Source organism: Panonychus citri, unplaced genomic scaffold (genome assembly GCF_014898815.1).
Source record: "Panonychus citri isolate SS breed McGregor unplaced genomic scaffold, ASM1489881v1 Contig00077, whole genome shotgun sequence".
In the NCBI taxonomy this organism is placed as follows: Eukaryota; Metazoa; Arthropoda; class Arachnida; order Trombidiformes; family Tetranychidae; genus Panonychus; species Panonychus citri.
In genome coordinates this window covers 47,379-67,037 of record NW_026515482.1, presented here as the reverse complement: position 1 = coordinate 67,037, position 19,659 = coordinate 47,379, and the positions used below count along the sequence as shown (strand labels likewise).

The following is a 19,659-nucleotide window of genomic DNA, read 5'->3' as shown; positions in this document are numbered from 1 at the left end:
GAATTTGATTAGGGTTAATTGTCCTTCATTCATATCTTTTGATTGCTTGATGAATTGTAATTCACTTTGAGCAAGTTTAAGTAATGATTCTACTTGGATTTGAGAATCGGGATTTGAATTGTTTTCCAAAGACTTCAACAGTTTGTCAATAATCGATGAGAAATCATAAGGAGATTTGTGACCAGAATCCAAAGAGTCCAATTGGGTTATACATTCTCTTAGTTTTCGACTAGTAAATGATTTGAATTTTCCAATCAACGTCTCAGTTAATAAACTCAAAACACCAAAATCAGCGTATTCATCTGATGGTCCACGCGAAGAGGGATAAGAGATCGGAACAATCACATTGACCGCTTCTTCTAAATGAGTTTTGATGAAATTTAATGATGAAAGAGTTTCATTCACAATTTCAATCTTTTTTCTTATGAAATCAGTTTCTCTCATAGCAGCAATTGAATTTCCATTCAAATTTAGTTGATCACGATAAAACTCAACATCTTTGATCAAATTTTGAAATAACACACAAAGATATTGATAGTCCGTTGTACTAGAAATTTCTCCAATTATTTGAAATGAACTGTCCATCGGCTTCAAATTCACTTGTCCAACAATCATGTAATTAGTGGAAAATAATAACAAAAAACTTACAGATTATTGAGAAAATCTAATAGGTTACAACAAATAATCAAACTTTGGACGATTAATTTAGATTGAAATGTGTGTAAATTGTGCACAACCCAAAAGAAAATTACTATTAGAAACAAAGAATCAATATTTCATCAGATTTAATGTTTATGTCAATATATCAACAATCAAAGAGAACTACTCTTTGCCAAAGAGTCTTTGGTGTCAATTGTATTTATCAGCTGAGAAATGATAACATGAGATTGACGCGGTTATATTGAATTCACTGATAGTTTCATGTGAAATTTCATATTGAGAGAGGAAAACTAACTTCTTTTTGTTGATACGAATTAAATTGATAACTTTTTTCTGATCTTGAAAACTGTTTCCTTCTTTTTGAGGAAATTTTATTTAAATCAACCAGAGCTAATCAAATGAATCAAGGAATCTACGTTCCTCTGAACCAAATCCTAACCTTAATAATTCAACAATTAGTGGAACCCAATTAACAACATCTCGCTGCTTCTGCTTCAATTATATCCACATCCCAAACGCCGAGACTTTAAGTATCTGATGACAAAAGGTCTCACCAATGAATTATCACCTAGGACCTAAAAAGCCGTTAGTTAGAACATCATCTAGGATAATTGAAACAAATCGCTTGTAAATCAATAATTATTAATCAAAGGAGAAGGGTCGCCGAATTTTAGTTTTGAGTTAAGAGTTGAAACTTTCAGGGTTTGTAGGGCCTAAAAAAAGAAATAGTTTGGACTTATTTTCAAATCGACCTGATCAGTACTTTTCGAGATAATCGCGGTCAAAGTTCAAACTTTGAGGCCTTTTTTCTCAGAGGCTATTAGAGATTTTTCCATGAAAAATATTTTTTATATGTCGAAATCAAATGAATCGAGATCACAATCAATCTCTTATTAATTTTAATTTTCTTAATTTTAAATACGCGCTTCCATTTGAGGAATGACGAAATGTGTTTGGAGCGAAGATCAGTGAGCTATTACTCTTTGTTGAAGAGAGAACCTAGTGGCCATTATTTTCTTTTCTCTTTGTATATATAAGCTTAATTCTTTTTAATTGATTCATTAAAACAAATTTCATTTAACCGTTAGTTTTCTTAAAGTGTTCAAGATGGAAGATCAGTTTATCCTTTTAGAAAATGATAATGTTACGATTGTGAATAGAAAAAAATCTTACGAAATTTCTAAACAAAAGTTATCGTCGATTCCTTACTTTGTGAAATTATTAGCCGATTCTGATTGTGACACAACCAAAATAGAACTTGATCTTGATGAAAGTTCATTTGATAATATTGTTGATTTTATCGTCAACAATCATCTATCAATATCCATGGAAAGTGCCTTCTCAATGATGGAAATTGCTGATTATCTCGGAATGGACGATATCAAACAGAAGTATTATGATTGTTTCGTGTCTAATTTCAATATAAAACGATTGAGCGAGTTTTTGGATTTTTATGAGAATCGTAATTACCCGGAAAATTTTACTGAAGATAAGGTGAAATCTTTCATTGGGAAATATTTCGTTCCAATTTCCAACACATTAGCATTTATGCAGTTTCCTGTCGCTCTAATTGAACGAATTTTAAAAATGGATTTGGTTGTTTCTTACGAGTATCAAATAGTTGCAGCTATTGATCGTTGGGTTAAATCGAATGAAAAAGATCGGAAAAAATATCTTCCTCAACTCATTAAGTTCGTCAATTTTTGTCATTTGACAGAAAGAGAGATAACAAGAGTCCTTTTTAGGATCGGAAATTCTGAGATCACTCAAAAGTTGAAAGAACATTCTCCCCATGCTTGTCAACCCGAATTCTGCCAATCTGATTGTAAAAGTAATCGACATTCCTACAAGTCTTTGGTCTCAATCTATGAACTTGGTGAAGATAAGATTGAGATCCGTCGATTGTCAAGATCAAATAATTGGACAAAAAGTTACCAATTTACTCGAGATGAGACAATGTCCACTTCTCTGATTGAGGCTGACCATATTGTCGATATAATCTATGATTCTGGAAGAAAAGGTATTCGAGTTGATTTGATTTCAAAGAAATTCAGAAACTTGAAAATGTTTGGTGGTGACGATTCTTATTATGGTCAAGCTTACAAATATTTCGCTCATGATATTTGTACTGATTCGTGAGTATATTTACTGATTCTTAGTGTTAACATAATCTAACTATTCTCTATCTTTTTGATATTCTTAGCACTTATGTAAAGATCAAGAATCCACCAACGGAATTTAATCATAAACGTTCCAATATAACGCATGTGGAAGCTATTTCTCTGGATGAAAAGTTTGAAGGAATTTGCTATCGAAATAACAATCACGACGATTTTGATGAATTTGATGATAGTTACTTTGATGATTTGCTGGATAAACGACGTAATCATAGATCTTCGGAATCTGATGAGTGTGATGCTTTTATTAAGAAATCGCAAAAGCAATATTATCTTCCATCTCTTGATTATCGAGAATTGTCCTCTGGTGAACTCAAAGGATCAGCTCAAGCTCTGTCATGTTTGTCTTCAAATCCAAATAGCGAATCAAATTATCACAAAGTCTTGTACTATTTGACGAAACGTGATTTCAGTCGATATTTATTACGAGATGATAAAAGTAAAGTGTATGCACTTGACTATTCGTTTCTGAAAGATTTCATCGGAAGCGATTCTCTTGATCACATCGAGCTGATTTCTCATAACAACTTGATTCTAATTTGCAACAAGGAATCGAAAATAATCTATTCTTATGTTGTGGATTCTGATCATTGGCAATTTATGTCTAAAATTGAATCTCCCGAAAAGATGATCACAATTGCATCCGTCTTTTTCCCGATCGGATTGGAATAATAACTAATTAATTGCAAATCTGTTGAAATATTGATTCTCAATTTTCTCAATTTACATGTTTATCTTCACCATAATATTTCATTTTCACTTAATTTCAACTCAATAAAATCATTCAATTCATTGCCAATTACAAATCATAACGAATCTCATCTTTTTTTTATCCACGATCAAAATGATTAGAAAATAATTTAAAGATTCATCAACCTTTAGTTAGAAATTATTTTGTCAATTCTTTGAAAGAATTTCTTTTTTATTAAAAAGTCGAAAGAGTTTATTAATTATTCACTTTAGTCTATTAGAAATAAATTGTTTACATTGCATCAGATTAATTAGGAAAATTGAGCTGCTTCTAGTTACCAATGACGAATTGTTTTTGCTTTGGTTTATAATCCGATTGTTAATTGGCTCTTATTATTGATTTGACTAGAATTGATCATTAATATCTTCGCTTTTCAATGTATTAGTCAAGTTCTATTAGATAATTAGTATCTTTGGACCTGTTGATTAAGTCCAACATCCATTTCTTCACATTTATGTAAATTGCAATCGAATGTCTTGAGTTTGAAAAGGAAACCGAATAGACTCGACGATTTTCTTTTGACAGTTAAAAGTTAAACTCTTTTTGTGAAAACCGTTTCTTTTAACTGTGATAATTAAAGATTAACAATGTACATTAATTAAATGAAGATACGAAATGTTGTTAATGTGATTCACTCAATGTCTTCGCTTTAATCCAATAATAACTCTCGACAAGAATTAACTTGTTGATTTAACTTTAAAGCTCGAATTCACAATGTTTCGATGTTAATGGTTAATATTTCTCACCTGATAGCCAAAGATGAAGCTCGGAGCAAAAGTATTATGAATCAGCTAATCGCAATTTGTTACTAGTGAATTAGCAACTAATTTTTCAGTTCTTTGATATTCAAATGATTAACTGTAGATGATGATTAATTAGCTTTTCATTAGAATCTTCAACTAAATCAATGTAAAATTGATAATTTTATGTTCATCTCCTTCGGATTGGCATGATTACATAAAGGAAATTATAAGAATAGAGAATATTTTGTTCTAGTATCAAATTGTCGGGTTACAAAATCAATTAATTGGTCCATAAAGAATCAAAGTGTATTCATACTCTTCGATTATCTCTCTTAATATTTCAATTTCATCTTTTTCACTCAATTCGATCTCTTTGATTGGAATCAATTTACTTCGTTTGACTATCGATGTTAAGTATCTTAATTGTATCTTTTCCTCTTTTGTCGATTCTAAATTCTCTTCGTTTTCTTTGATCGAAGCTTTTAATTTCTCTATTTGTGAGTTAATCTCCATCTCGAAATCTTTTTTCATTCCAAGTCCAATCTCGTTAATTTGTTTGGTGAATTTTCCATCGGCGCTAAAGCTAAAAGGAGTTCGTCTATTGGGTCGAAAATTGTCCAACAAAGTGCCAAGAGTTTCGATAACATAACAAAACTCATTCGATGCTTGATTAACGATATAATCCATTAGAAAATCTTCTCCTGTCCGATAGGCTTCATCGAAAAAGCTTCAATGTTCTCCATGATCTTTTCATCATTTCCATGCCACTTTCCATGATCATCATTTGTCCTCGATTAGTAACTTTACGATTGAATCCATTGAGAATTTCATCTAAATTTTCTTTGAAATAGTAGAATGTCTTAGAATATTTCTTGCTATGTTTAATTTGCAGTATTTTCTGTAATTCGGGAAATTTATGAGGTTTTTTTGGCTTATAACGGAAAAGTCGATATTCTAATGCATCTCGATCGTTTGCAATTTTGATCTTTGCCAAACATAAACGATCAGCCAAGTCTAAAGATATCGAATGTAATTCATCATCATTGAAATCTGAAGCAATTGAAGATTCGATAACAAAGAACATATCAATGAAATCATAACATACTTTTCCGGGTTTTCTAATCTGAAATTTGTTCCAAGTCGATAAACTAAGATAATGAAGATACCTTATAATATGAATTAAAATAATTAAAACATGTTGATGCAGATTCGAATTCAATTCTTCATAAATAGGATCATCCCGGATGAATCCATCAGGAACATTGACCGTTGGCTTGGGCATAATCTTATAAGTGAGCCAATGAGCACTTTTTCTAATCCACAAGGAAGACTTTTCAATTCGATTGAAACTATTTGTGATATTTTTTATTCCTAAAATGATCCAATCTGATTCCAATTCAGATTTAAGTATTGACAATTTCTTCATTTGTTTGATGTAAACATTGAATCTCCTTAATGCTGCAAGTCGACAAACTTTACTCGTTTCATTAACAGTTTTGAACTCAATCCAATCTTTTTTAATCTTCTCCATGTAATCGATAACATCATCAAAAGAATAAACCCCTTTCTCGTTAATCATGACAAATATGTCGTCACTTTCGTTGATCCAATCGATTGTTTTTAGAGCAACAATCAATTCGAACGTTTCTTTGATAATTAATCGAGTTCCATTAACGATATCTCGTAATTTCTTTGCTTTTTGCTTTGGTTTGTTTTCCGTTTCCTTGTCAATTGATGATAATTCATCATCCAGAAGATTAAGTTTATCACAATAGATTTTGATTAGTGTTAATTGTCCTTCATTCATATCTTTTGATTGCCTGATAAATTGTAATTCACTTTGAGCAAGTTTAAGTAATGATTCTAATTGGATTTGAGAATCAGGATTTGAATTGTTTTCCAAAGACTTCAACAGTTCATTAATTATCGATGAGAAATCATAAGGAGATTTGTGACCAGAATCCAAAGAATCCAATTGGGTTATACATTCTCTTAGTTTTCGACTAGTAAATGATTTGAATTTTCCAATCAACGTCTCAGTTAATAAACTCAAAACACCAAAATCAGCGTATTCATCTGATGGTCCACGCGAAGAGGGATAAGAGATCGGAACAATCACATTGACCGCTTCTTCTAAATGAGTTTTGATGAAATTTAATGAGGAAAGAGTTTCATTGACAATTTCAATCTTTTTTCTTATAAAATCAGTTTCTCTCCTAGCAGCAATTGAATTTCCATTCAAATTTAGTTGATCACGATAAAACTCAACATCTTTGATCAAATTTTGAAATAACACACAAAGATATTGATAGTCCGTTGTACTAGAAATTTCTCCAATTCTTTGAAATGAACTGTCCATTGGCTTCAAATTCACTTGTCCAACAATCATGTGATTAGTGGAAAATAATAACAAAAAATTTACAGATTATTGAGAAAATCTAATAGGTTACAACAAATAATCAAACTTTGGACGATTAATTTAGATTGAAATGTGTGTAAATTGTGCACAACCCAAAAGAAAATTACTATTAGAAACAAAGAATCAATATTTCATCAGATTTAATGTTTATGTCAATATATCAACAATCAAAGAGAACTACTCTTTGGTGTCAATTGTATTTATCAGCTGAGAAATGATAACATGAGATTGACGCGGTTATATTGAATTCACTGAGAGTTTCATGTGAAATTTCATATTGAGAGAGGAAAGCTTCAATTATATCCACATCCCAAACGCCGAGACTTTAAGTATTTGATGACAAAAGGTCTCAACAATGAATTAGCACCTTAGACCTAAAAAGCCGTTAGTTGGAACATCATCTAGAATAATTGAAACAAATCGCTTGTAAATCAATAATTATTAATCAAATTTATGTCGAAATCAAATGCATCGAGATCATAATCAATTTCTTATTATATTTTAATTGTCTTAATTTTAAATACGCGCTTCTATTTGGGGAATGACGAAATGTGTTTGGAGCGAAGATCAGTAAGCTATTACTCTTTGTTGAAGAGAGAACCTAGTGGCCATTATTTTCTTTTCTCTTTGTATATATAAGCTTAATTCTTTTTAATTCGATTCATTAAAACAAATTTCATTTAACCGTTAGTTTCCTTAAAGTGTTCAAGATGGAAGATCAATTTATCCTTTTAGAAAATACTAATGTTACGATTGTGAATAGAAAAAAATCTTACGAAATTTCTAAACAAAAGTTATCATCGATTCCTTACTTTGTGAAATTATTAGCCGATTCTGATTGTGACTTGGCCGACACAACCAAAATAGTATTTGATCTTGATGAAAGTTCATTCGATAATATTGTTGATTTTATCGTCAACAATCATCTATCAATATCCATGGAAAATGCCTTCTCAATGATGGAAATTGCTGATTATCTCGAAATGGACGATATCAAGCAGAAGTATTATGATTGTTTCGTGTCTAATTTCAATATAAAACGATTGAGCGAGTTTTTGGATTTTTATGAGAATCGTAAATACCCTGAAAATTTTACTGAAGATGCGGTGAAATCTTTCATTGGGAAATATTTTGTTCCAATTTCCAACACGTTAGCATTTCTGCAGTTTCCTGTCGCTCTAATTGAACGAATTTTAAAAATGGATTTGGTTGTTTCTTTCGAGTATCAAATAGTTGCAGCTATTGATCGTTGGGTTAAATCGAATGAAAAAGATCGGAAAAAATATCTTCCTCAACTCATTAAGTTCGTCAATTTTTGTCATTTGACAGAAAGAGAGATAACAAGAGTCCTTTTAAGGTTCGGAAATTCTGAGTTCAATCAACAGTTGAAAGAACATTCTCCCCATGCTTGTCAACCCGAATTCTGCCAATCTGATTGTAAAAGTAATCGACATTCCTACAAGTCTTTGGTCTCAATCTATGAACTTGGTGAAGATAAGATTGAGATCCGTCGATTGTCAAGATCAAATAATTGGACAAAAAGTTACCGATTCACTCGCGATGAGACAATGTCCACTTCTCTGATTGAGGCTGATCATATTGTCGATATAATCTATGATTCTGGAAGAAAAGGTATTCGAGTTGATTGGAACACAAAGAAATTCAAATATTTGAAAATGTTTGGTGGTGACGATTCTTATTATGGTCAAGTTTACAAGTACTTCGCTCATGATTTTTGTACTGATTCGTGAGTATATTTACTGATTCTTAGTTATAACATAATCTAACTATTCTCTATCTTTTCTACACCCTTAGTACCCATTTAAAGATCGCGAATAGGCCTAAAGAATCTAGTTATGAAGTTTTCAACATAAAGCGTGTGGAAGCCATTGCTCTGGTGATAAGCTGGAGGGAATTTGCTATCGGGATGGATATTCGAGTGATGATGCTTGGATTAAAGAATGGAATGATGACGATAGCAATTCGTGTGTTGATGATAAGTCCCCTGAAAGATCCCCTGAATCTGATGAGTTTGATGTTCATAGATCGACTAATCAATATTATCTTCGATCTGTTGATTATCGAAAACTGTCTGCTTGTGAATTCCAAGGATCAACTCAAGCTCTGTCATGTTTCTCTTTAAATACAAATAACGAATCAAAAGTCTTGTATTATTTGACGAAAGTTGATTTCAGTCGACATTCATTGCGAGGATTTGGAAGTAAAGTAGCTGTACTTGACTATTCGTTTCTGAAAGATTTCATCGGAAGCGATTCTCTTGATCACATTGAGCTGATCTCTCATAACAACTCGATTCTAATTTGTAACAAGGAATCGAAAATGATTTATTCTTATATTGAGGCTACTGATTGCTGGCAATTTATATCTACAAGTGAATCTCCCGAAAAGATGATCGCAATTGCATCCGTCTTTTTCCCGATCGGATTGGAGTAATAACTAATTGTCAGTCAATTTAAAATATTGATGTTTAATCATTTGAAACAAGTAAATTTGATTGACTATTCCTTATGTACCTTTCTTACAATATTACATTTTGTTTCTTAATTTCAATTCATCAATAACAATAAAATCATTTAATTCATTAATAATTAAAAATCTTATGAAATATTGATTCTTTATTTCTATTGACATTGTCTTAGGTGCGTATTCACCAATCGCCAAGATCAAAAGCTGAAATCTACTAATCACCAAGTCAGATTTGTTGATCCTAAGATAATGATTTCTCAAATCCAATCATTAAATTCCATCAAAATACATTTCGAAGAAGCGATCAAGTGACTGTTCCGATCTTTTTTGATTAAGTTATCGATTATATGGAGAAGATTAAAAAAGATTAGATTGAGTTTAGAACTGTTTCGATATGATGTTTACAGCAATGGTGAAGAATTTCTAAATGATTATTCTGTTGATCGAGCAGCGAACGAGTCTTGTTATGCTATCAAAACTCTTGGTACTTTGCTGGACAATTTTCGACCCAATCGACGAATTCCTTTTAACTTTAATGTCGCTGGAAAATTCACTAAACAAATCAAAGAGATTGGACTTGGAATGAAAGAGATTTCGAGATGGAGATTAACTCACAAATTGAGAAATTGATAGAAAAGATTAAAGATAATGAATAGAGTTAAGAATCTAATAGAAGAGGAAAAGATACAATTACGATATTTAATCTCAATTGTTAAACGAAGTAAATTGAATCAATTAGTTGGAAACAATTGGATTTCAATCAATTTTGCAAAAAAAATTTATTTTTCTTTTCCAATGTTTACAAATTATGTACACAAAGCTTTGGATTTATCTTGTCTATCAACTATTAATATTAATATGAGATCTGAACAAGTTGATTATTACAACTAATTGCTGAGAAAATTTAATTAACATCATTTTGAATCGTCAAATCCTCCGATTTCAATCATTAGATTAGAATTTTCAAAACAAAAACAATTCTCAGAAAACCTTAATTGCTTATGCAATTACTATGATAAACAATTAAAAAGCCTCATCATATTTCAATTGTAATTTAAAAGTTCAAAGGTTCAAAATGATCTGTTAACATTCAGTAAGCTTTGGACTTGGTAATGTTTCGGACTAAATTTGAAAAATAGATTAGCGACTAAACGTATTGGCTTCATTTCGTCCCTGGTATTTATTTAACCGTAATAGTTATCGATGTTATTAAATATTATCGTGGTAAATTGTTATCGAAAAGTTAATGCATTTCATGAATATCTTTGAATCAATTGAATCTCCATCAACTGGTTTGCAAATTACATTGAAATTAAAGACAAAACAATAAACAATCAGACTTGTTTTCAATTTAAAATGAAATCAATTAATGAAAATCTAAGTGATTTGTCACATCATAATCCAACAATTAATAAATCAAGTGATTTGATCACAACCTTGTGTTTCTGAGGTTGACTGATTCAGATCTCGATTCAATAACTTGGAAATGTAAACATTGAGTTTCATTATGATGGTGCAAGTCGACTTTTCCTAGTCAATAGTTTTGAACTAAATGAAGTTTTGTTAGTTTTCTCAATGTAACCGATAACAAAATCTAAGCAATCGACTCCTTTCTAGTTGATAATTAAAATTCGTCTTCAATTTGTATATCCAATCATAAGTGCATTAGTCAGTCGAATCCGATTAACAACATTTCGTATCTTCATTTAATTAATGTACATTGTTAATCTCTAATTATCATTAATAAAAACTAACGGTTTTCATAAAAGAGTTTAACTTTTAGTAGACAAAGAAAATGGACTCAATTTAATGGTTTCTACTTGGTTTCCTTTTCAAACTCAAGAAATTTGATTGTAATTTACATAAATGTGAAGAAATGGATGTTTGACTTAATCAACAGGTCCAAAGATATTAATTATCTAATAAATCTCGTTTTGAGACTAATTCATTAAATGGTGATTTTTAATTTGTCTAGAGTTTCATGTAAAAAATATTGATAATTAATTAATCACCAAATCAAAAATAAAAGCTAATTACAATCATATGTAGTAATCAAATGAGAAACCAAAACCTGAACATTTCGTCATATCTATTAAATGAGGAAAATCAGCAGATGAAGATCAGTTTAATTGAAAACTGGGTAAGATGAACGCTCATCTTACCGAAAACTGATCAAGCAATCAATATGCTTGCATGAGATTAGATTATTAGATGAGAGTCATGAGATTAACTTCTAATTAAGAAAATTAAACAGGACATTTGAGCCTCGACATTGAGAAGATACAATCTTGTATTAAATATATGCAGAGATTATTAGCAATAAAATCTTCAACAACATAAAATAGAACTAATGTCATAGGTGGTCAGGGTCAAAAGTTATTAATTAATGAAAAAAAGCGGCGTTAAATTGACCAAATTGAAATGTTAATGAGATTAATAAGAGGATTAGACAGAAAAGAAAGAGAAAAGAAAGAGCATCAGATGAATGTAAGTTTTTCAATTGTATCGATCGCACGCCCTGGGATATTAAACTTCGAGGGGTTAATCAAAGATTTGATTGCCCTGTTTAACTTAAGGTTGACAAAATTTTTGTTCCGTTTGATCAAAAAAAGACAGAAAAGATGACATTCATGATTCGATCTCTCAAATTTACTAAGAAAAGCGATCATGTTGATCGCATGATTTTTCTTGTTTTCTTTATTTCAAGTTCGCGCTTCCATCCAGAATAAATATCTATTAAATGAGGAAAATCAGCAGATGAAGATCAGTTTAATTGAAAACTGATAAAGCAATCAATATGCTTGCATGAGATTAGATTATTAGATGAGAGTCATGAGATTAACTTCTAATTAAGAAAATTAAATCTGTTAATTGATTTGTTAAGCCTATTGTTGGTTAGATTTTAATTGATTCTAATTAATCTGATCCAATCTAAACAATTTATTTCCAATAAAAGTTTACTGAGAGACTCTTTGGTGTGAAAGAATCAGCAAAATGATCGAGCCTTCATATTACTTCCTAATCCTTTTGACTGTCAACAAAAAAAAATGAGTTCCGTTCATTATTTGTACGTGTTAAAGAATCCAATGATTTATTTGATTTATTGAAACGAAATTAAAAAGCGATAATTGAAATATAATGGTAAGATTATTACATAAATTAGGAAAAGTCAATCAAGGTGATCTGTTTCGAATGATTGAACATCGATGTTTGAATTGATTGGCAATCAGTTATTCAAAATCAATCGGCAAACAAATAGATGCAATTGTAATCATCTTTTCGGGAGATTCAATTTTAGACATAAATTGCCAATAATCAGAGTCATTGTAATCAATATCAATATCACCGTTAAAAGAATAAATCATTTTCGATTCCTTGTTGCAAATTAGAATCGAGTTGTTATGAGAAATCAGCTCAATGTGATCAAGAGAATCGCTTCCGATGAAATCTTTCAGAAACGAATAGTCAAGTACATAAGTTGAATCGTCTTGAAGCATCTGTTTAAAGAATTCATGGCTCGTCAAAAAGTACACGACCTTTACCGTATCTGATTTGTATCTGAAAAAACAGTACCGAGTTTGGACAGGTCCTTTTATCTCATATGAAGACAATTTTCGATAATCAAGAGATGTGCAATAAAAATACTGATCATGAGATTTATCCACCCCGCAGCTATCAGATATATGACCAACATTAACCACTACAGAATCTGCATTTCCATGGTAAATTCCCGCCAAGCAATCATCCAGAGAAATGGCTTCCAGACTATATGGCTTAGAAACATTTCTGTCATTCTTGCGATTCATGTACGATTTTCTTATCTTTGAAGAAGTGCTAAGAATATGAGAAGATAGAAAGTATTTAGATCATATAATCGTTAAGAATTAATATATACACTCGAGTGTACTTACTAATCATGAGCAAAATACTTGTAAGCTTGACCATAATAAGAATTGTCACCACCAAACATTTTAAGATATTTGAATTTCTTTCCAATCAAATCAACTCGAATACCTTTTCTTCCAGAATCATATATTACATCGACTATATGATCAGCCTCAATCAGAGAAGTGGACATTGTCTCATCTCGAGTGAATTGACCATATTTAGTCCAGAGGTTTGATCTTGATAAACGTCGAATGTAAATTTTATCTTTACCCAGTTCATAGATTGAGATCAATGACTTATCATAATGTCGATTAATTTTACAATCAAATTGGCAGAATTGTGGTAGATAAGCACGCGGCTTCTTTCCTTGTCGAAGATTAGAATCGATTCCAACACTCTCAAATATTGACACGCAATTTAGAATCTCTTCATCATTCATACGATAAAAATTAATGAACTTCATGAGTTCAGGTAGATATTGTTTTCGGGTATTTTCATCAACTTCGAACCATCGAACAATAGCTTGGAACATCTGCAACTCCGAAGAAACAACCAAATCCATTTTTAATAAGCGCTCCAATAGAGTAACTGAAAATCTTAGATATGATTTTGTGTGAGAGATTGGAATGAAATACTTCCTAATAAAGGAATTAAGCTTCTCTTCATTAATGTTTTCAAGACATTTATGATTCTCATAAAAATCTAAAACTTTTCCAATAGTTTGATGTTGAAATTTGATTGATAGAGATCATAATATTTCTGTTTAGTTTCGCCCATTCCAAGGTAGTCAGCAGTTTCCATCATTAGAAAGACACTTTCCATAGAAATCGATAAATGACCATCCAGAATAAACTCGATAATATTATCAAATGAACTTTCATCAAGATCAAGTTCTATTTTGGTTGTATCACAATTAGAATTGGAAAATAGTTTCACAAAGTAAGGAATCGATGATAACTTTTGTTTAGAAATTTCGTAAGATTTTTTTCGGTTCACAATCGTAACTTTCATATTTTCATCTAATGGTACCAATTGGTTTTCCATCTTGAAGCGGTTTGATGTTCACTCGTTAAAACGTAAAGTAACTGTTCAACTGTTTAACTTAATTTAAGTTACTTAATCAACTCTTTCAGCTTTTTAGATAAGAAAAAAATGATGTCCACTACTTTCGCCATCTACCAGATGGGAGCGCGAATTTAAAATTAAGAAAATTAAACAGGACATTTGAGCCTCGACATTGAGAAGATACATTATTTGTATTAAATATATGCAGAGATTATTAGCAATAAAATCTTCAACAACATAAAATAGAACCAATGTCATAGGTGGTCAGGGTCAAAAGTTATTAATTAATGAAAAAAAGCGGCGTTAAATTGACCAAATTGAAATGTTAATGAGATTAATAAGAGGATTAGACAGAAAAGAAAGAGAAAATAAAGAGCAGCAGATGAATGTAAGTTTTTCAATTGTATCGATCGCACGCCCTGGGATATTAAACTTCGAGGGGTTAATCAAAGATTTGATTACCCTGTTTAACTTAAGGTTGACAAAATTTTTGTTCCGTTTGATCAAAAAAAGACAGAAAAGACGACATTCATGATTCGATCTCTCAAATTTACTAAGAAAAGCGATCATGTTGATCGCATGATTTTTCTTGTTTTCTTTATTTCAAGTTCGCGCTTCCATCCAGAATAAATATCTATTAAATGAGGAAAATCACCAAATGAAGATCGGATTAATTGAAAACTGATCAAACAATTTGTTTGCATGAGATTGTGGAAATTTTTAATTATTGATCAAAGTTAATCATTTCTGTTTTAAGGTTCATAATTGCGAATGAATTGAAATTAAGAAACAATAATGGAATATGAAAGTGAAAATTATCACGTAAATTAAGAAAAGCTCAATCAAACTTAATTGTTTTAAGTGATTAAACATCAATATTTTAAATCGATCAGTTAATTTTCAAAATCAATTGGTAAACAAATCGATGCAATTGCGATCATCTTTTCATGAGATTCAATTTTAGACATCAATTGCCAATTGCGATTTGCGATAATCAAGAGACGGGCAATAACAATGAGCATTCACCAGCCCATGCGACTCCTTAGGACAACGAGATTCAATGACGCAATCTTCCCATCCATCATCAGTTCTAGTAGAGTCAAAGTCATTTCCAGTTCCATTACAAATTGCCTCCAAGTGCTCACCGAGAAAAATGGCTTCCAAACGTTAGATGTTCAAATTTTTGCAAATATTAGATCCACTTAGCGAGTCACTGATTTTTACGTAAGTACTGAGAATGCAAAAGAAAAAGAGTATTTAGTAATACTAGTACATACATGTATTATGTTATCAATAAGCATCAATACTTACTGATTGCAACAAATATCATGAGCGAAATACTTGTAAACTTGACCATAATAAGAATTGTCACCACCAAACATTTTGAGATATTTGAATTTCTTTGAAATCAAATCAACTCGAATACCTTTTCTTCCGGAATCATAGATTATATCGACTATATGATCAGCCTCAATCAGAGAAGTGGACATTGTCTCATCGCGAGTGAATTGACCATATTTAGTCCAGAGGTTCGATCTTGATAAACGTCGAATGTTAATTTTATCTTTACTCAGTTCATAGATTGCAACCAACGACTTATCATAATGTCGATTAATTATGCAATCAGATTGGCAGAATTCGGGAAGACAGGCACGGGGAGATTTCTTCTTCGACTGTGGAGCGTTGAGAGTGAATCCAGGAGTTGTAAGCATCGAGGCGACACTTTGAATCTCTACATCATTCAAACGACAAAAATTGATGAATTTCATGAGTTGAGGTAGATATTGTATTCGAGCCTTTTTATTGAAAAAGCTCCATCGCTTAATGGCTTCATATATTTGAAACTCGAAAGAAACAACCAAATTCAACTTCAAAATTCGTTCCAATAGAGCGACTGGAAATTTTAGAAATGTTCGTGTGCGAGTAATTGGAAGGAAAAATTTCGCAATAAATGAATTGAGCTTTTCTTCAGTAAACATTTCAGGGGATTTACGTTTATCGTAAAAATCCAAGAACTCTTCCAATAGTTTGATGTTGAAATTCGATTGGTAGAAATCAAAATACTTCTGTTTAATTTCGCCCAGTCCGAGGTAATCAGCAGTTTCCATCATTGATAAGGCATTTTCAATGGAAATCGATAAATGACCATCCAGAATAAACTCGATAATATTATCAAATGAACTTTCATCAAGATCAAGTTCTATTTTGGTTGTGTCACAATTAGAATCGGCAAATAATTTCACAAAGTAAGGAATCGACGATAACTTTTGTTTAGAAATTTTGTAAGATTTTTCTCTATTCACAATAGTAACATAATCATTTTCTAAAAGGATAAATTGATCTTCCATCTTGAGGCAGTTTAATGATCACTTGAAAGAAATTAATGTTTAACTGGACCCGGTCCAGTGGACCGTTTTAGAAAAGAATTAAACTTTTATAGACAAGAAAGACAAAAGAAAATGATGACGACTAGGTTTTCTCCAAAGAGAGAGAGAGAGAGAGCAGTTGACAGCTCTTACGTCGATATTTGCATCACAAAATTTAAGTCGAATCAAATTAGCGTTGTGATGATGAAATTAATAAGACAACACAATAAACAATCAGACTTTTGTTCAATTTAAAATGAAATCACAATATGCAATTAAAGAATATTTAAATGATTTGTCACATAATCCAGCAATTAATAAATCAAGTAATTTAAGTGTCTCTCAACTGCATCATAATCTTCTGTTTCTGAGGTTAAATTAACTGGACTTTTCTCAACAAGACGGATAACAATATCTAAGCAATCGGCTCCTTTCTTGTTGATAATTAAAAATTCGTCTTCAATTTGTATATCCAATCATAAGTGCATTAGTCAGTCGAATCCGATTAACAACATTTCGTATCTTCATTTAATTAATGTACATTGTTAATCTCTAATTATCATTAATAAAAACTAACGGTTTTCATAAAAGAGTTTAACTTTTAGTAGACAAAGAAAATGGACTCAATTTAATGGTTTCTACTTGGTTTCCTTTTCAAACTCAAGAAATTTGATTGTAATTTACATAAATGTGAAGAAATGGATGTTTGACTTAATCAACAGGTCCAAAGATATTAATTATCTAATAAATCTCGTTTTGAGACTAATTCATTAAATGGTGATTTTTAATTTGTCTAGAGTTTCATGTAAAAAATATTGATAGTTAATTAATCACCAAATCAAAATAAAAGCTAACTACTAATCAGAAACCAAAACAAAAACATTTCGTCATATCTATTAAATGAGCAACAATAAGCAAATGAAGATCAGTTTAATTGAAAACTGATCAAACAATTAATTTGTTTGCATGAGATTAGGGAAACTTCTAACTATGCGACGATTAAATCTGTTAATTGATTTGTTAAGCCTATTGTTGGTTAGATTTTAATTGATTCTAATTAATCTGATCCAATCTAAACAATTTATTTCCAATAAAAGTTTACTGAGAGACTCTTTGGTGTGAAAGAATCAGCAAAATGATCGAGCCTTCATATTACTTCCTAATCCTTTTGACTGTCAACAAAAAAATGAGTTCCGTTCATTATTTGTACGTGTTAAAGAATCCAATGATTTATTTGATTTATTGAAACGAAATTAAAAAGCGATAATTGAAATATAATGGTAAGATTATTACATAAATTAGGAAAAGTCAATCAAGGTGATCTGTTTCGAATGATTGAACATCGATGTTTAAATTGATTGGCAATCAGTTATTCAAAATCAATCGGCCAACAAATAGATGCAATTGTGACCATCTTTTCAGGAGATTCAATTTTAGACATAAATTTCCAATGATCAGTATCTTCGATATAAGAATAAATCATTTTCTTTTCCTTGTTGCAAATAAGAACCGAATTGTTATGAGAAATCAGCTCAATATGATTCAGAGAACCACTTCCGATGAAATCTTTCAGAAACGAATGGTCAAGTACATATGTGTCATCCGGAAATCCTTGCTCAAAAAACATACGACAGAATTCACGTTTGGTCAAAAAGTACAAGGACTTCGTAGAACCTGAATAGTCATTTGGTTTCATAAATAAACATGAACGAGTTCGAACTGGTCCTTTTGGAGAACATAAAGCCAATTTTCGATAATTAAGAGACCGACAATAATAATACTGATCAGTTGAATTATCATCATATTCATCAGGCTCATCATGACAACTATTCAATCCAATAGAATCAATATAATCTTCATTTCCATAGCAAATTCCGTCCAAGTGATCATTCAGAGAAATGGCTTCCAAACGTCTAATGTTCAAATATTCTTTTTTAAGATTGGATTTCATTGTCGAATCGTTAATCTTAACACAAGCGCTAAGGGTGCGAAAAAGATAAAAAATATTAAAGATCATGTTATCACATTAGCAAGAAGAATCAGTAAATACTCACAATTCAGGATCCTCAATATCATGAGTGATATGTTTATGCACTTTACCATAGTAAGAATTTTCATTACCAAACATTTTGAGATATTTAAATTTCTTTCCAATCAAATCAACTCGAATACCTTTTCTTCCGGAATCATAAATTATATCGACGATATGATCAGCCTCAATTAAAGAAGAAGAAATTGTTTCATCTCGAATGAATTGACTATAATTAGTCCAGAGATTTGAGCTTGATAAACGTCGAATGTTAATTTTGTCTCTATCAAGCTCATAGATTGAGACCAATGACTTATTATATCGTCGATTGTTTTTACAATCAGATTGACAGAGTTTTAGTGTACAAGTACGAGCACAAAGTTCTTGCAGCCCTGGAATATAATGCTGAATTTCAGAATGCAAGACAGTCTCCCAGACAGTTTGAATCTCATTATTACAATGAAACAAATTTATAAACTCCATAAGAGGCAAAAGATATTGTGCTCGAGCCTTTTCATCGAATTTAATCCATCGATCAATAGCTTCAACTATTTGATACTCTAAAGAAACAACCAAATTCATTTTCAAAATTAGTTCAATTAGAGCAACAGGAAATTTCAGAAATGCTCTTGTGTTGGAAATTGGAACGAAAAATTTCGCGATGAAGGAATTGAGCTTTTCAGAGCATTTACGATTCTCATAAAAATCTAAAAACTCTTCCAATTGATCGATATTGAAATTTGATTCTAAACAATCATAATACTTCTGTTTGATATTGTACATTCCGAGATAATCAGCAGTTTCTATCATTGAGAAGGCACTTTCCATTGATATTGATAGATGATTGTTTAAGATAAAATCAACAATATTATCGAATGAACTTTCATCAAGATCAAGTTCTATTTCGGCCAAGTCACAATTATTAGGATCTGAAAATAATTTCACAAAGTAAGGAATCGACGATAACTTTTGTTTAGAAATTTCGTAAGATTTTTCTCTATTCACAATAGTAACATTATTATTTTCTAAAAGGATAAATTGATCTTCCATCTTGAGGCAGTTTAATGATCACTT

General features: G+C 31.0%; 6 protein-coding genes across 7 annotated transcripts; 2 read left to right on the top strand and 4 right to left on the bottom strand.

Annotated features, from left to right (window-relative positions):
- Positions 1-1,713: 1,713 nt before the first annotated feature.
- LOC128387158 (uncharacterized) lies at positions 1,714-3,643 on the top strand. The gene is made up of 2 exons (XM_053346333.1): positions 1,714-2,795; positions 2,864-3,643. Exons 1-2 carry the CDS (start codon positions 1,768-1,770, stop codon positions 3,507-3,509), a joined length of 1,674 nt encoding a protein of 557 aa, XP_053202308.1. The 5' UTR covers positions 1,714-1,767; the 3' UTR covers positions 3,510-3,643.
- An 820-nt stretch (positions 3,644-4,463) lies between these two features.
- LOC128387162 (uncharacterized) lies at positions 4,464-6,911 on the bottom strand. Of its 2 annotated transcripts, none has more exons than XM_053346337.1 (2): positions 5,498-6,911; positions 4,464-5,381 (listed from the first exon to the last, which is right to left on the bottom strand). In XM_053346337.1, the coding sequence occupies exons 1-2, from the start codon at positions 6,718-6,720 to the stop codon at positions 5,372-5,374; spliced, it is 1,233 nt and encodes a 410-aa protein (XP_053202312.1). In that variant the 5' UTR covers positions 6,721-6,911; the 3' UTR covers positions 4,464-5,371. The 2 variants fall into 2 exon arrangements, with proteins under 2 accessions (XP_053202312.1, XP_053202311.1); XM_053346336.1 differs by having other exon boundaries at positions 4,464-5,171.
- Positions 6,912-7,374: 463 nt separating this feature from the next.
- Positions 7,375-9,366, top strand: LOC128387161 (uncharacterized). The gene is made up of 2 exons (XM_053346335.1): positions 7,375-8,497; positions 8,566-9,366. The coding sequence occupies exons 1-2, from the start codon at positions 7,461-7,463 to the stop codon at positions 8,891-8,893; spliced, it is 1,365 nt and encodes a 454-aa protein (XP_053202310.1). The 5' UTR covers positions 7,375-7,460; the 3' UTR covers positions 8,894-9,366.
- Positions 9,367-12,467: 3,101 nt separating this feature from the next.
- LOC128386971 (uncharacterized) lies at positions 12,468-14,256 on the bottom strand. The gene is made up of 2 exons (XM_053346098.1): positions 13,149-14,256; positions 12,468-13,071 (listed from the first exon to the last, which is right to left on the bottom strand). The coding sequence occupies exons 1-2, from the start codon at positions 13,685-13,687 to the stop codon at positions 12,468-12,470; spliced, it is 1,143 nt and encodes a 380-aa protein (XP_053202073.1). The 5' UTR covers positions 13,688-14,256.
- A 923-nt stretch (positions 14,257-15,179) lies between these two features.
- Positions 15,180-16,605, bottom strand: LOC128387163 (uncharacterized). The gene is made up of 2 exons (XM_053346339.1): positions 15,502-16,605; positions 15,180-15,421 (listed from the first exon to the last, which is right to left on the bottom strand). Exons 1-2 carry the CDS (start codon positions 16,536-16,538, stop codon positions 15,358-15,360), a joined length of 1,101 nt encoding a protein of 366 aa, XP_053202314.1. The 5' UTR covers positions 16,539-16,605; the 3' UTR covers positions 15,180-15,357.
- Positions 16,606-17,774: 1,169 nt separating this feature from the next.
- LOC128386970 (uncharacterized) lies at positions 17,775-19,635 on the bottom strand. Its single transcript, XM_053346097.1, has 2 exons — positions 18,611-19,635; positions 17,775-18,535 (listed from the first exon to the last, which is right to left on the bottom strand). The coding sequence occupies exons 1-2, from the start codon at positions 19,633-19,635 to the stop codon at positions 17,926-17,928; spliced, it is 1,635 nt and encodes a 544-aa protein (XP_053202072.1). The 3' UTR covers positions 17,775-17,925.
- Positions 19,636-19,659: the final 24 nt, after the last annotated feature.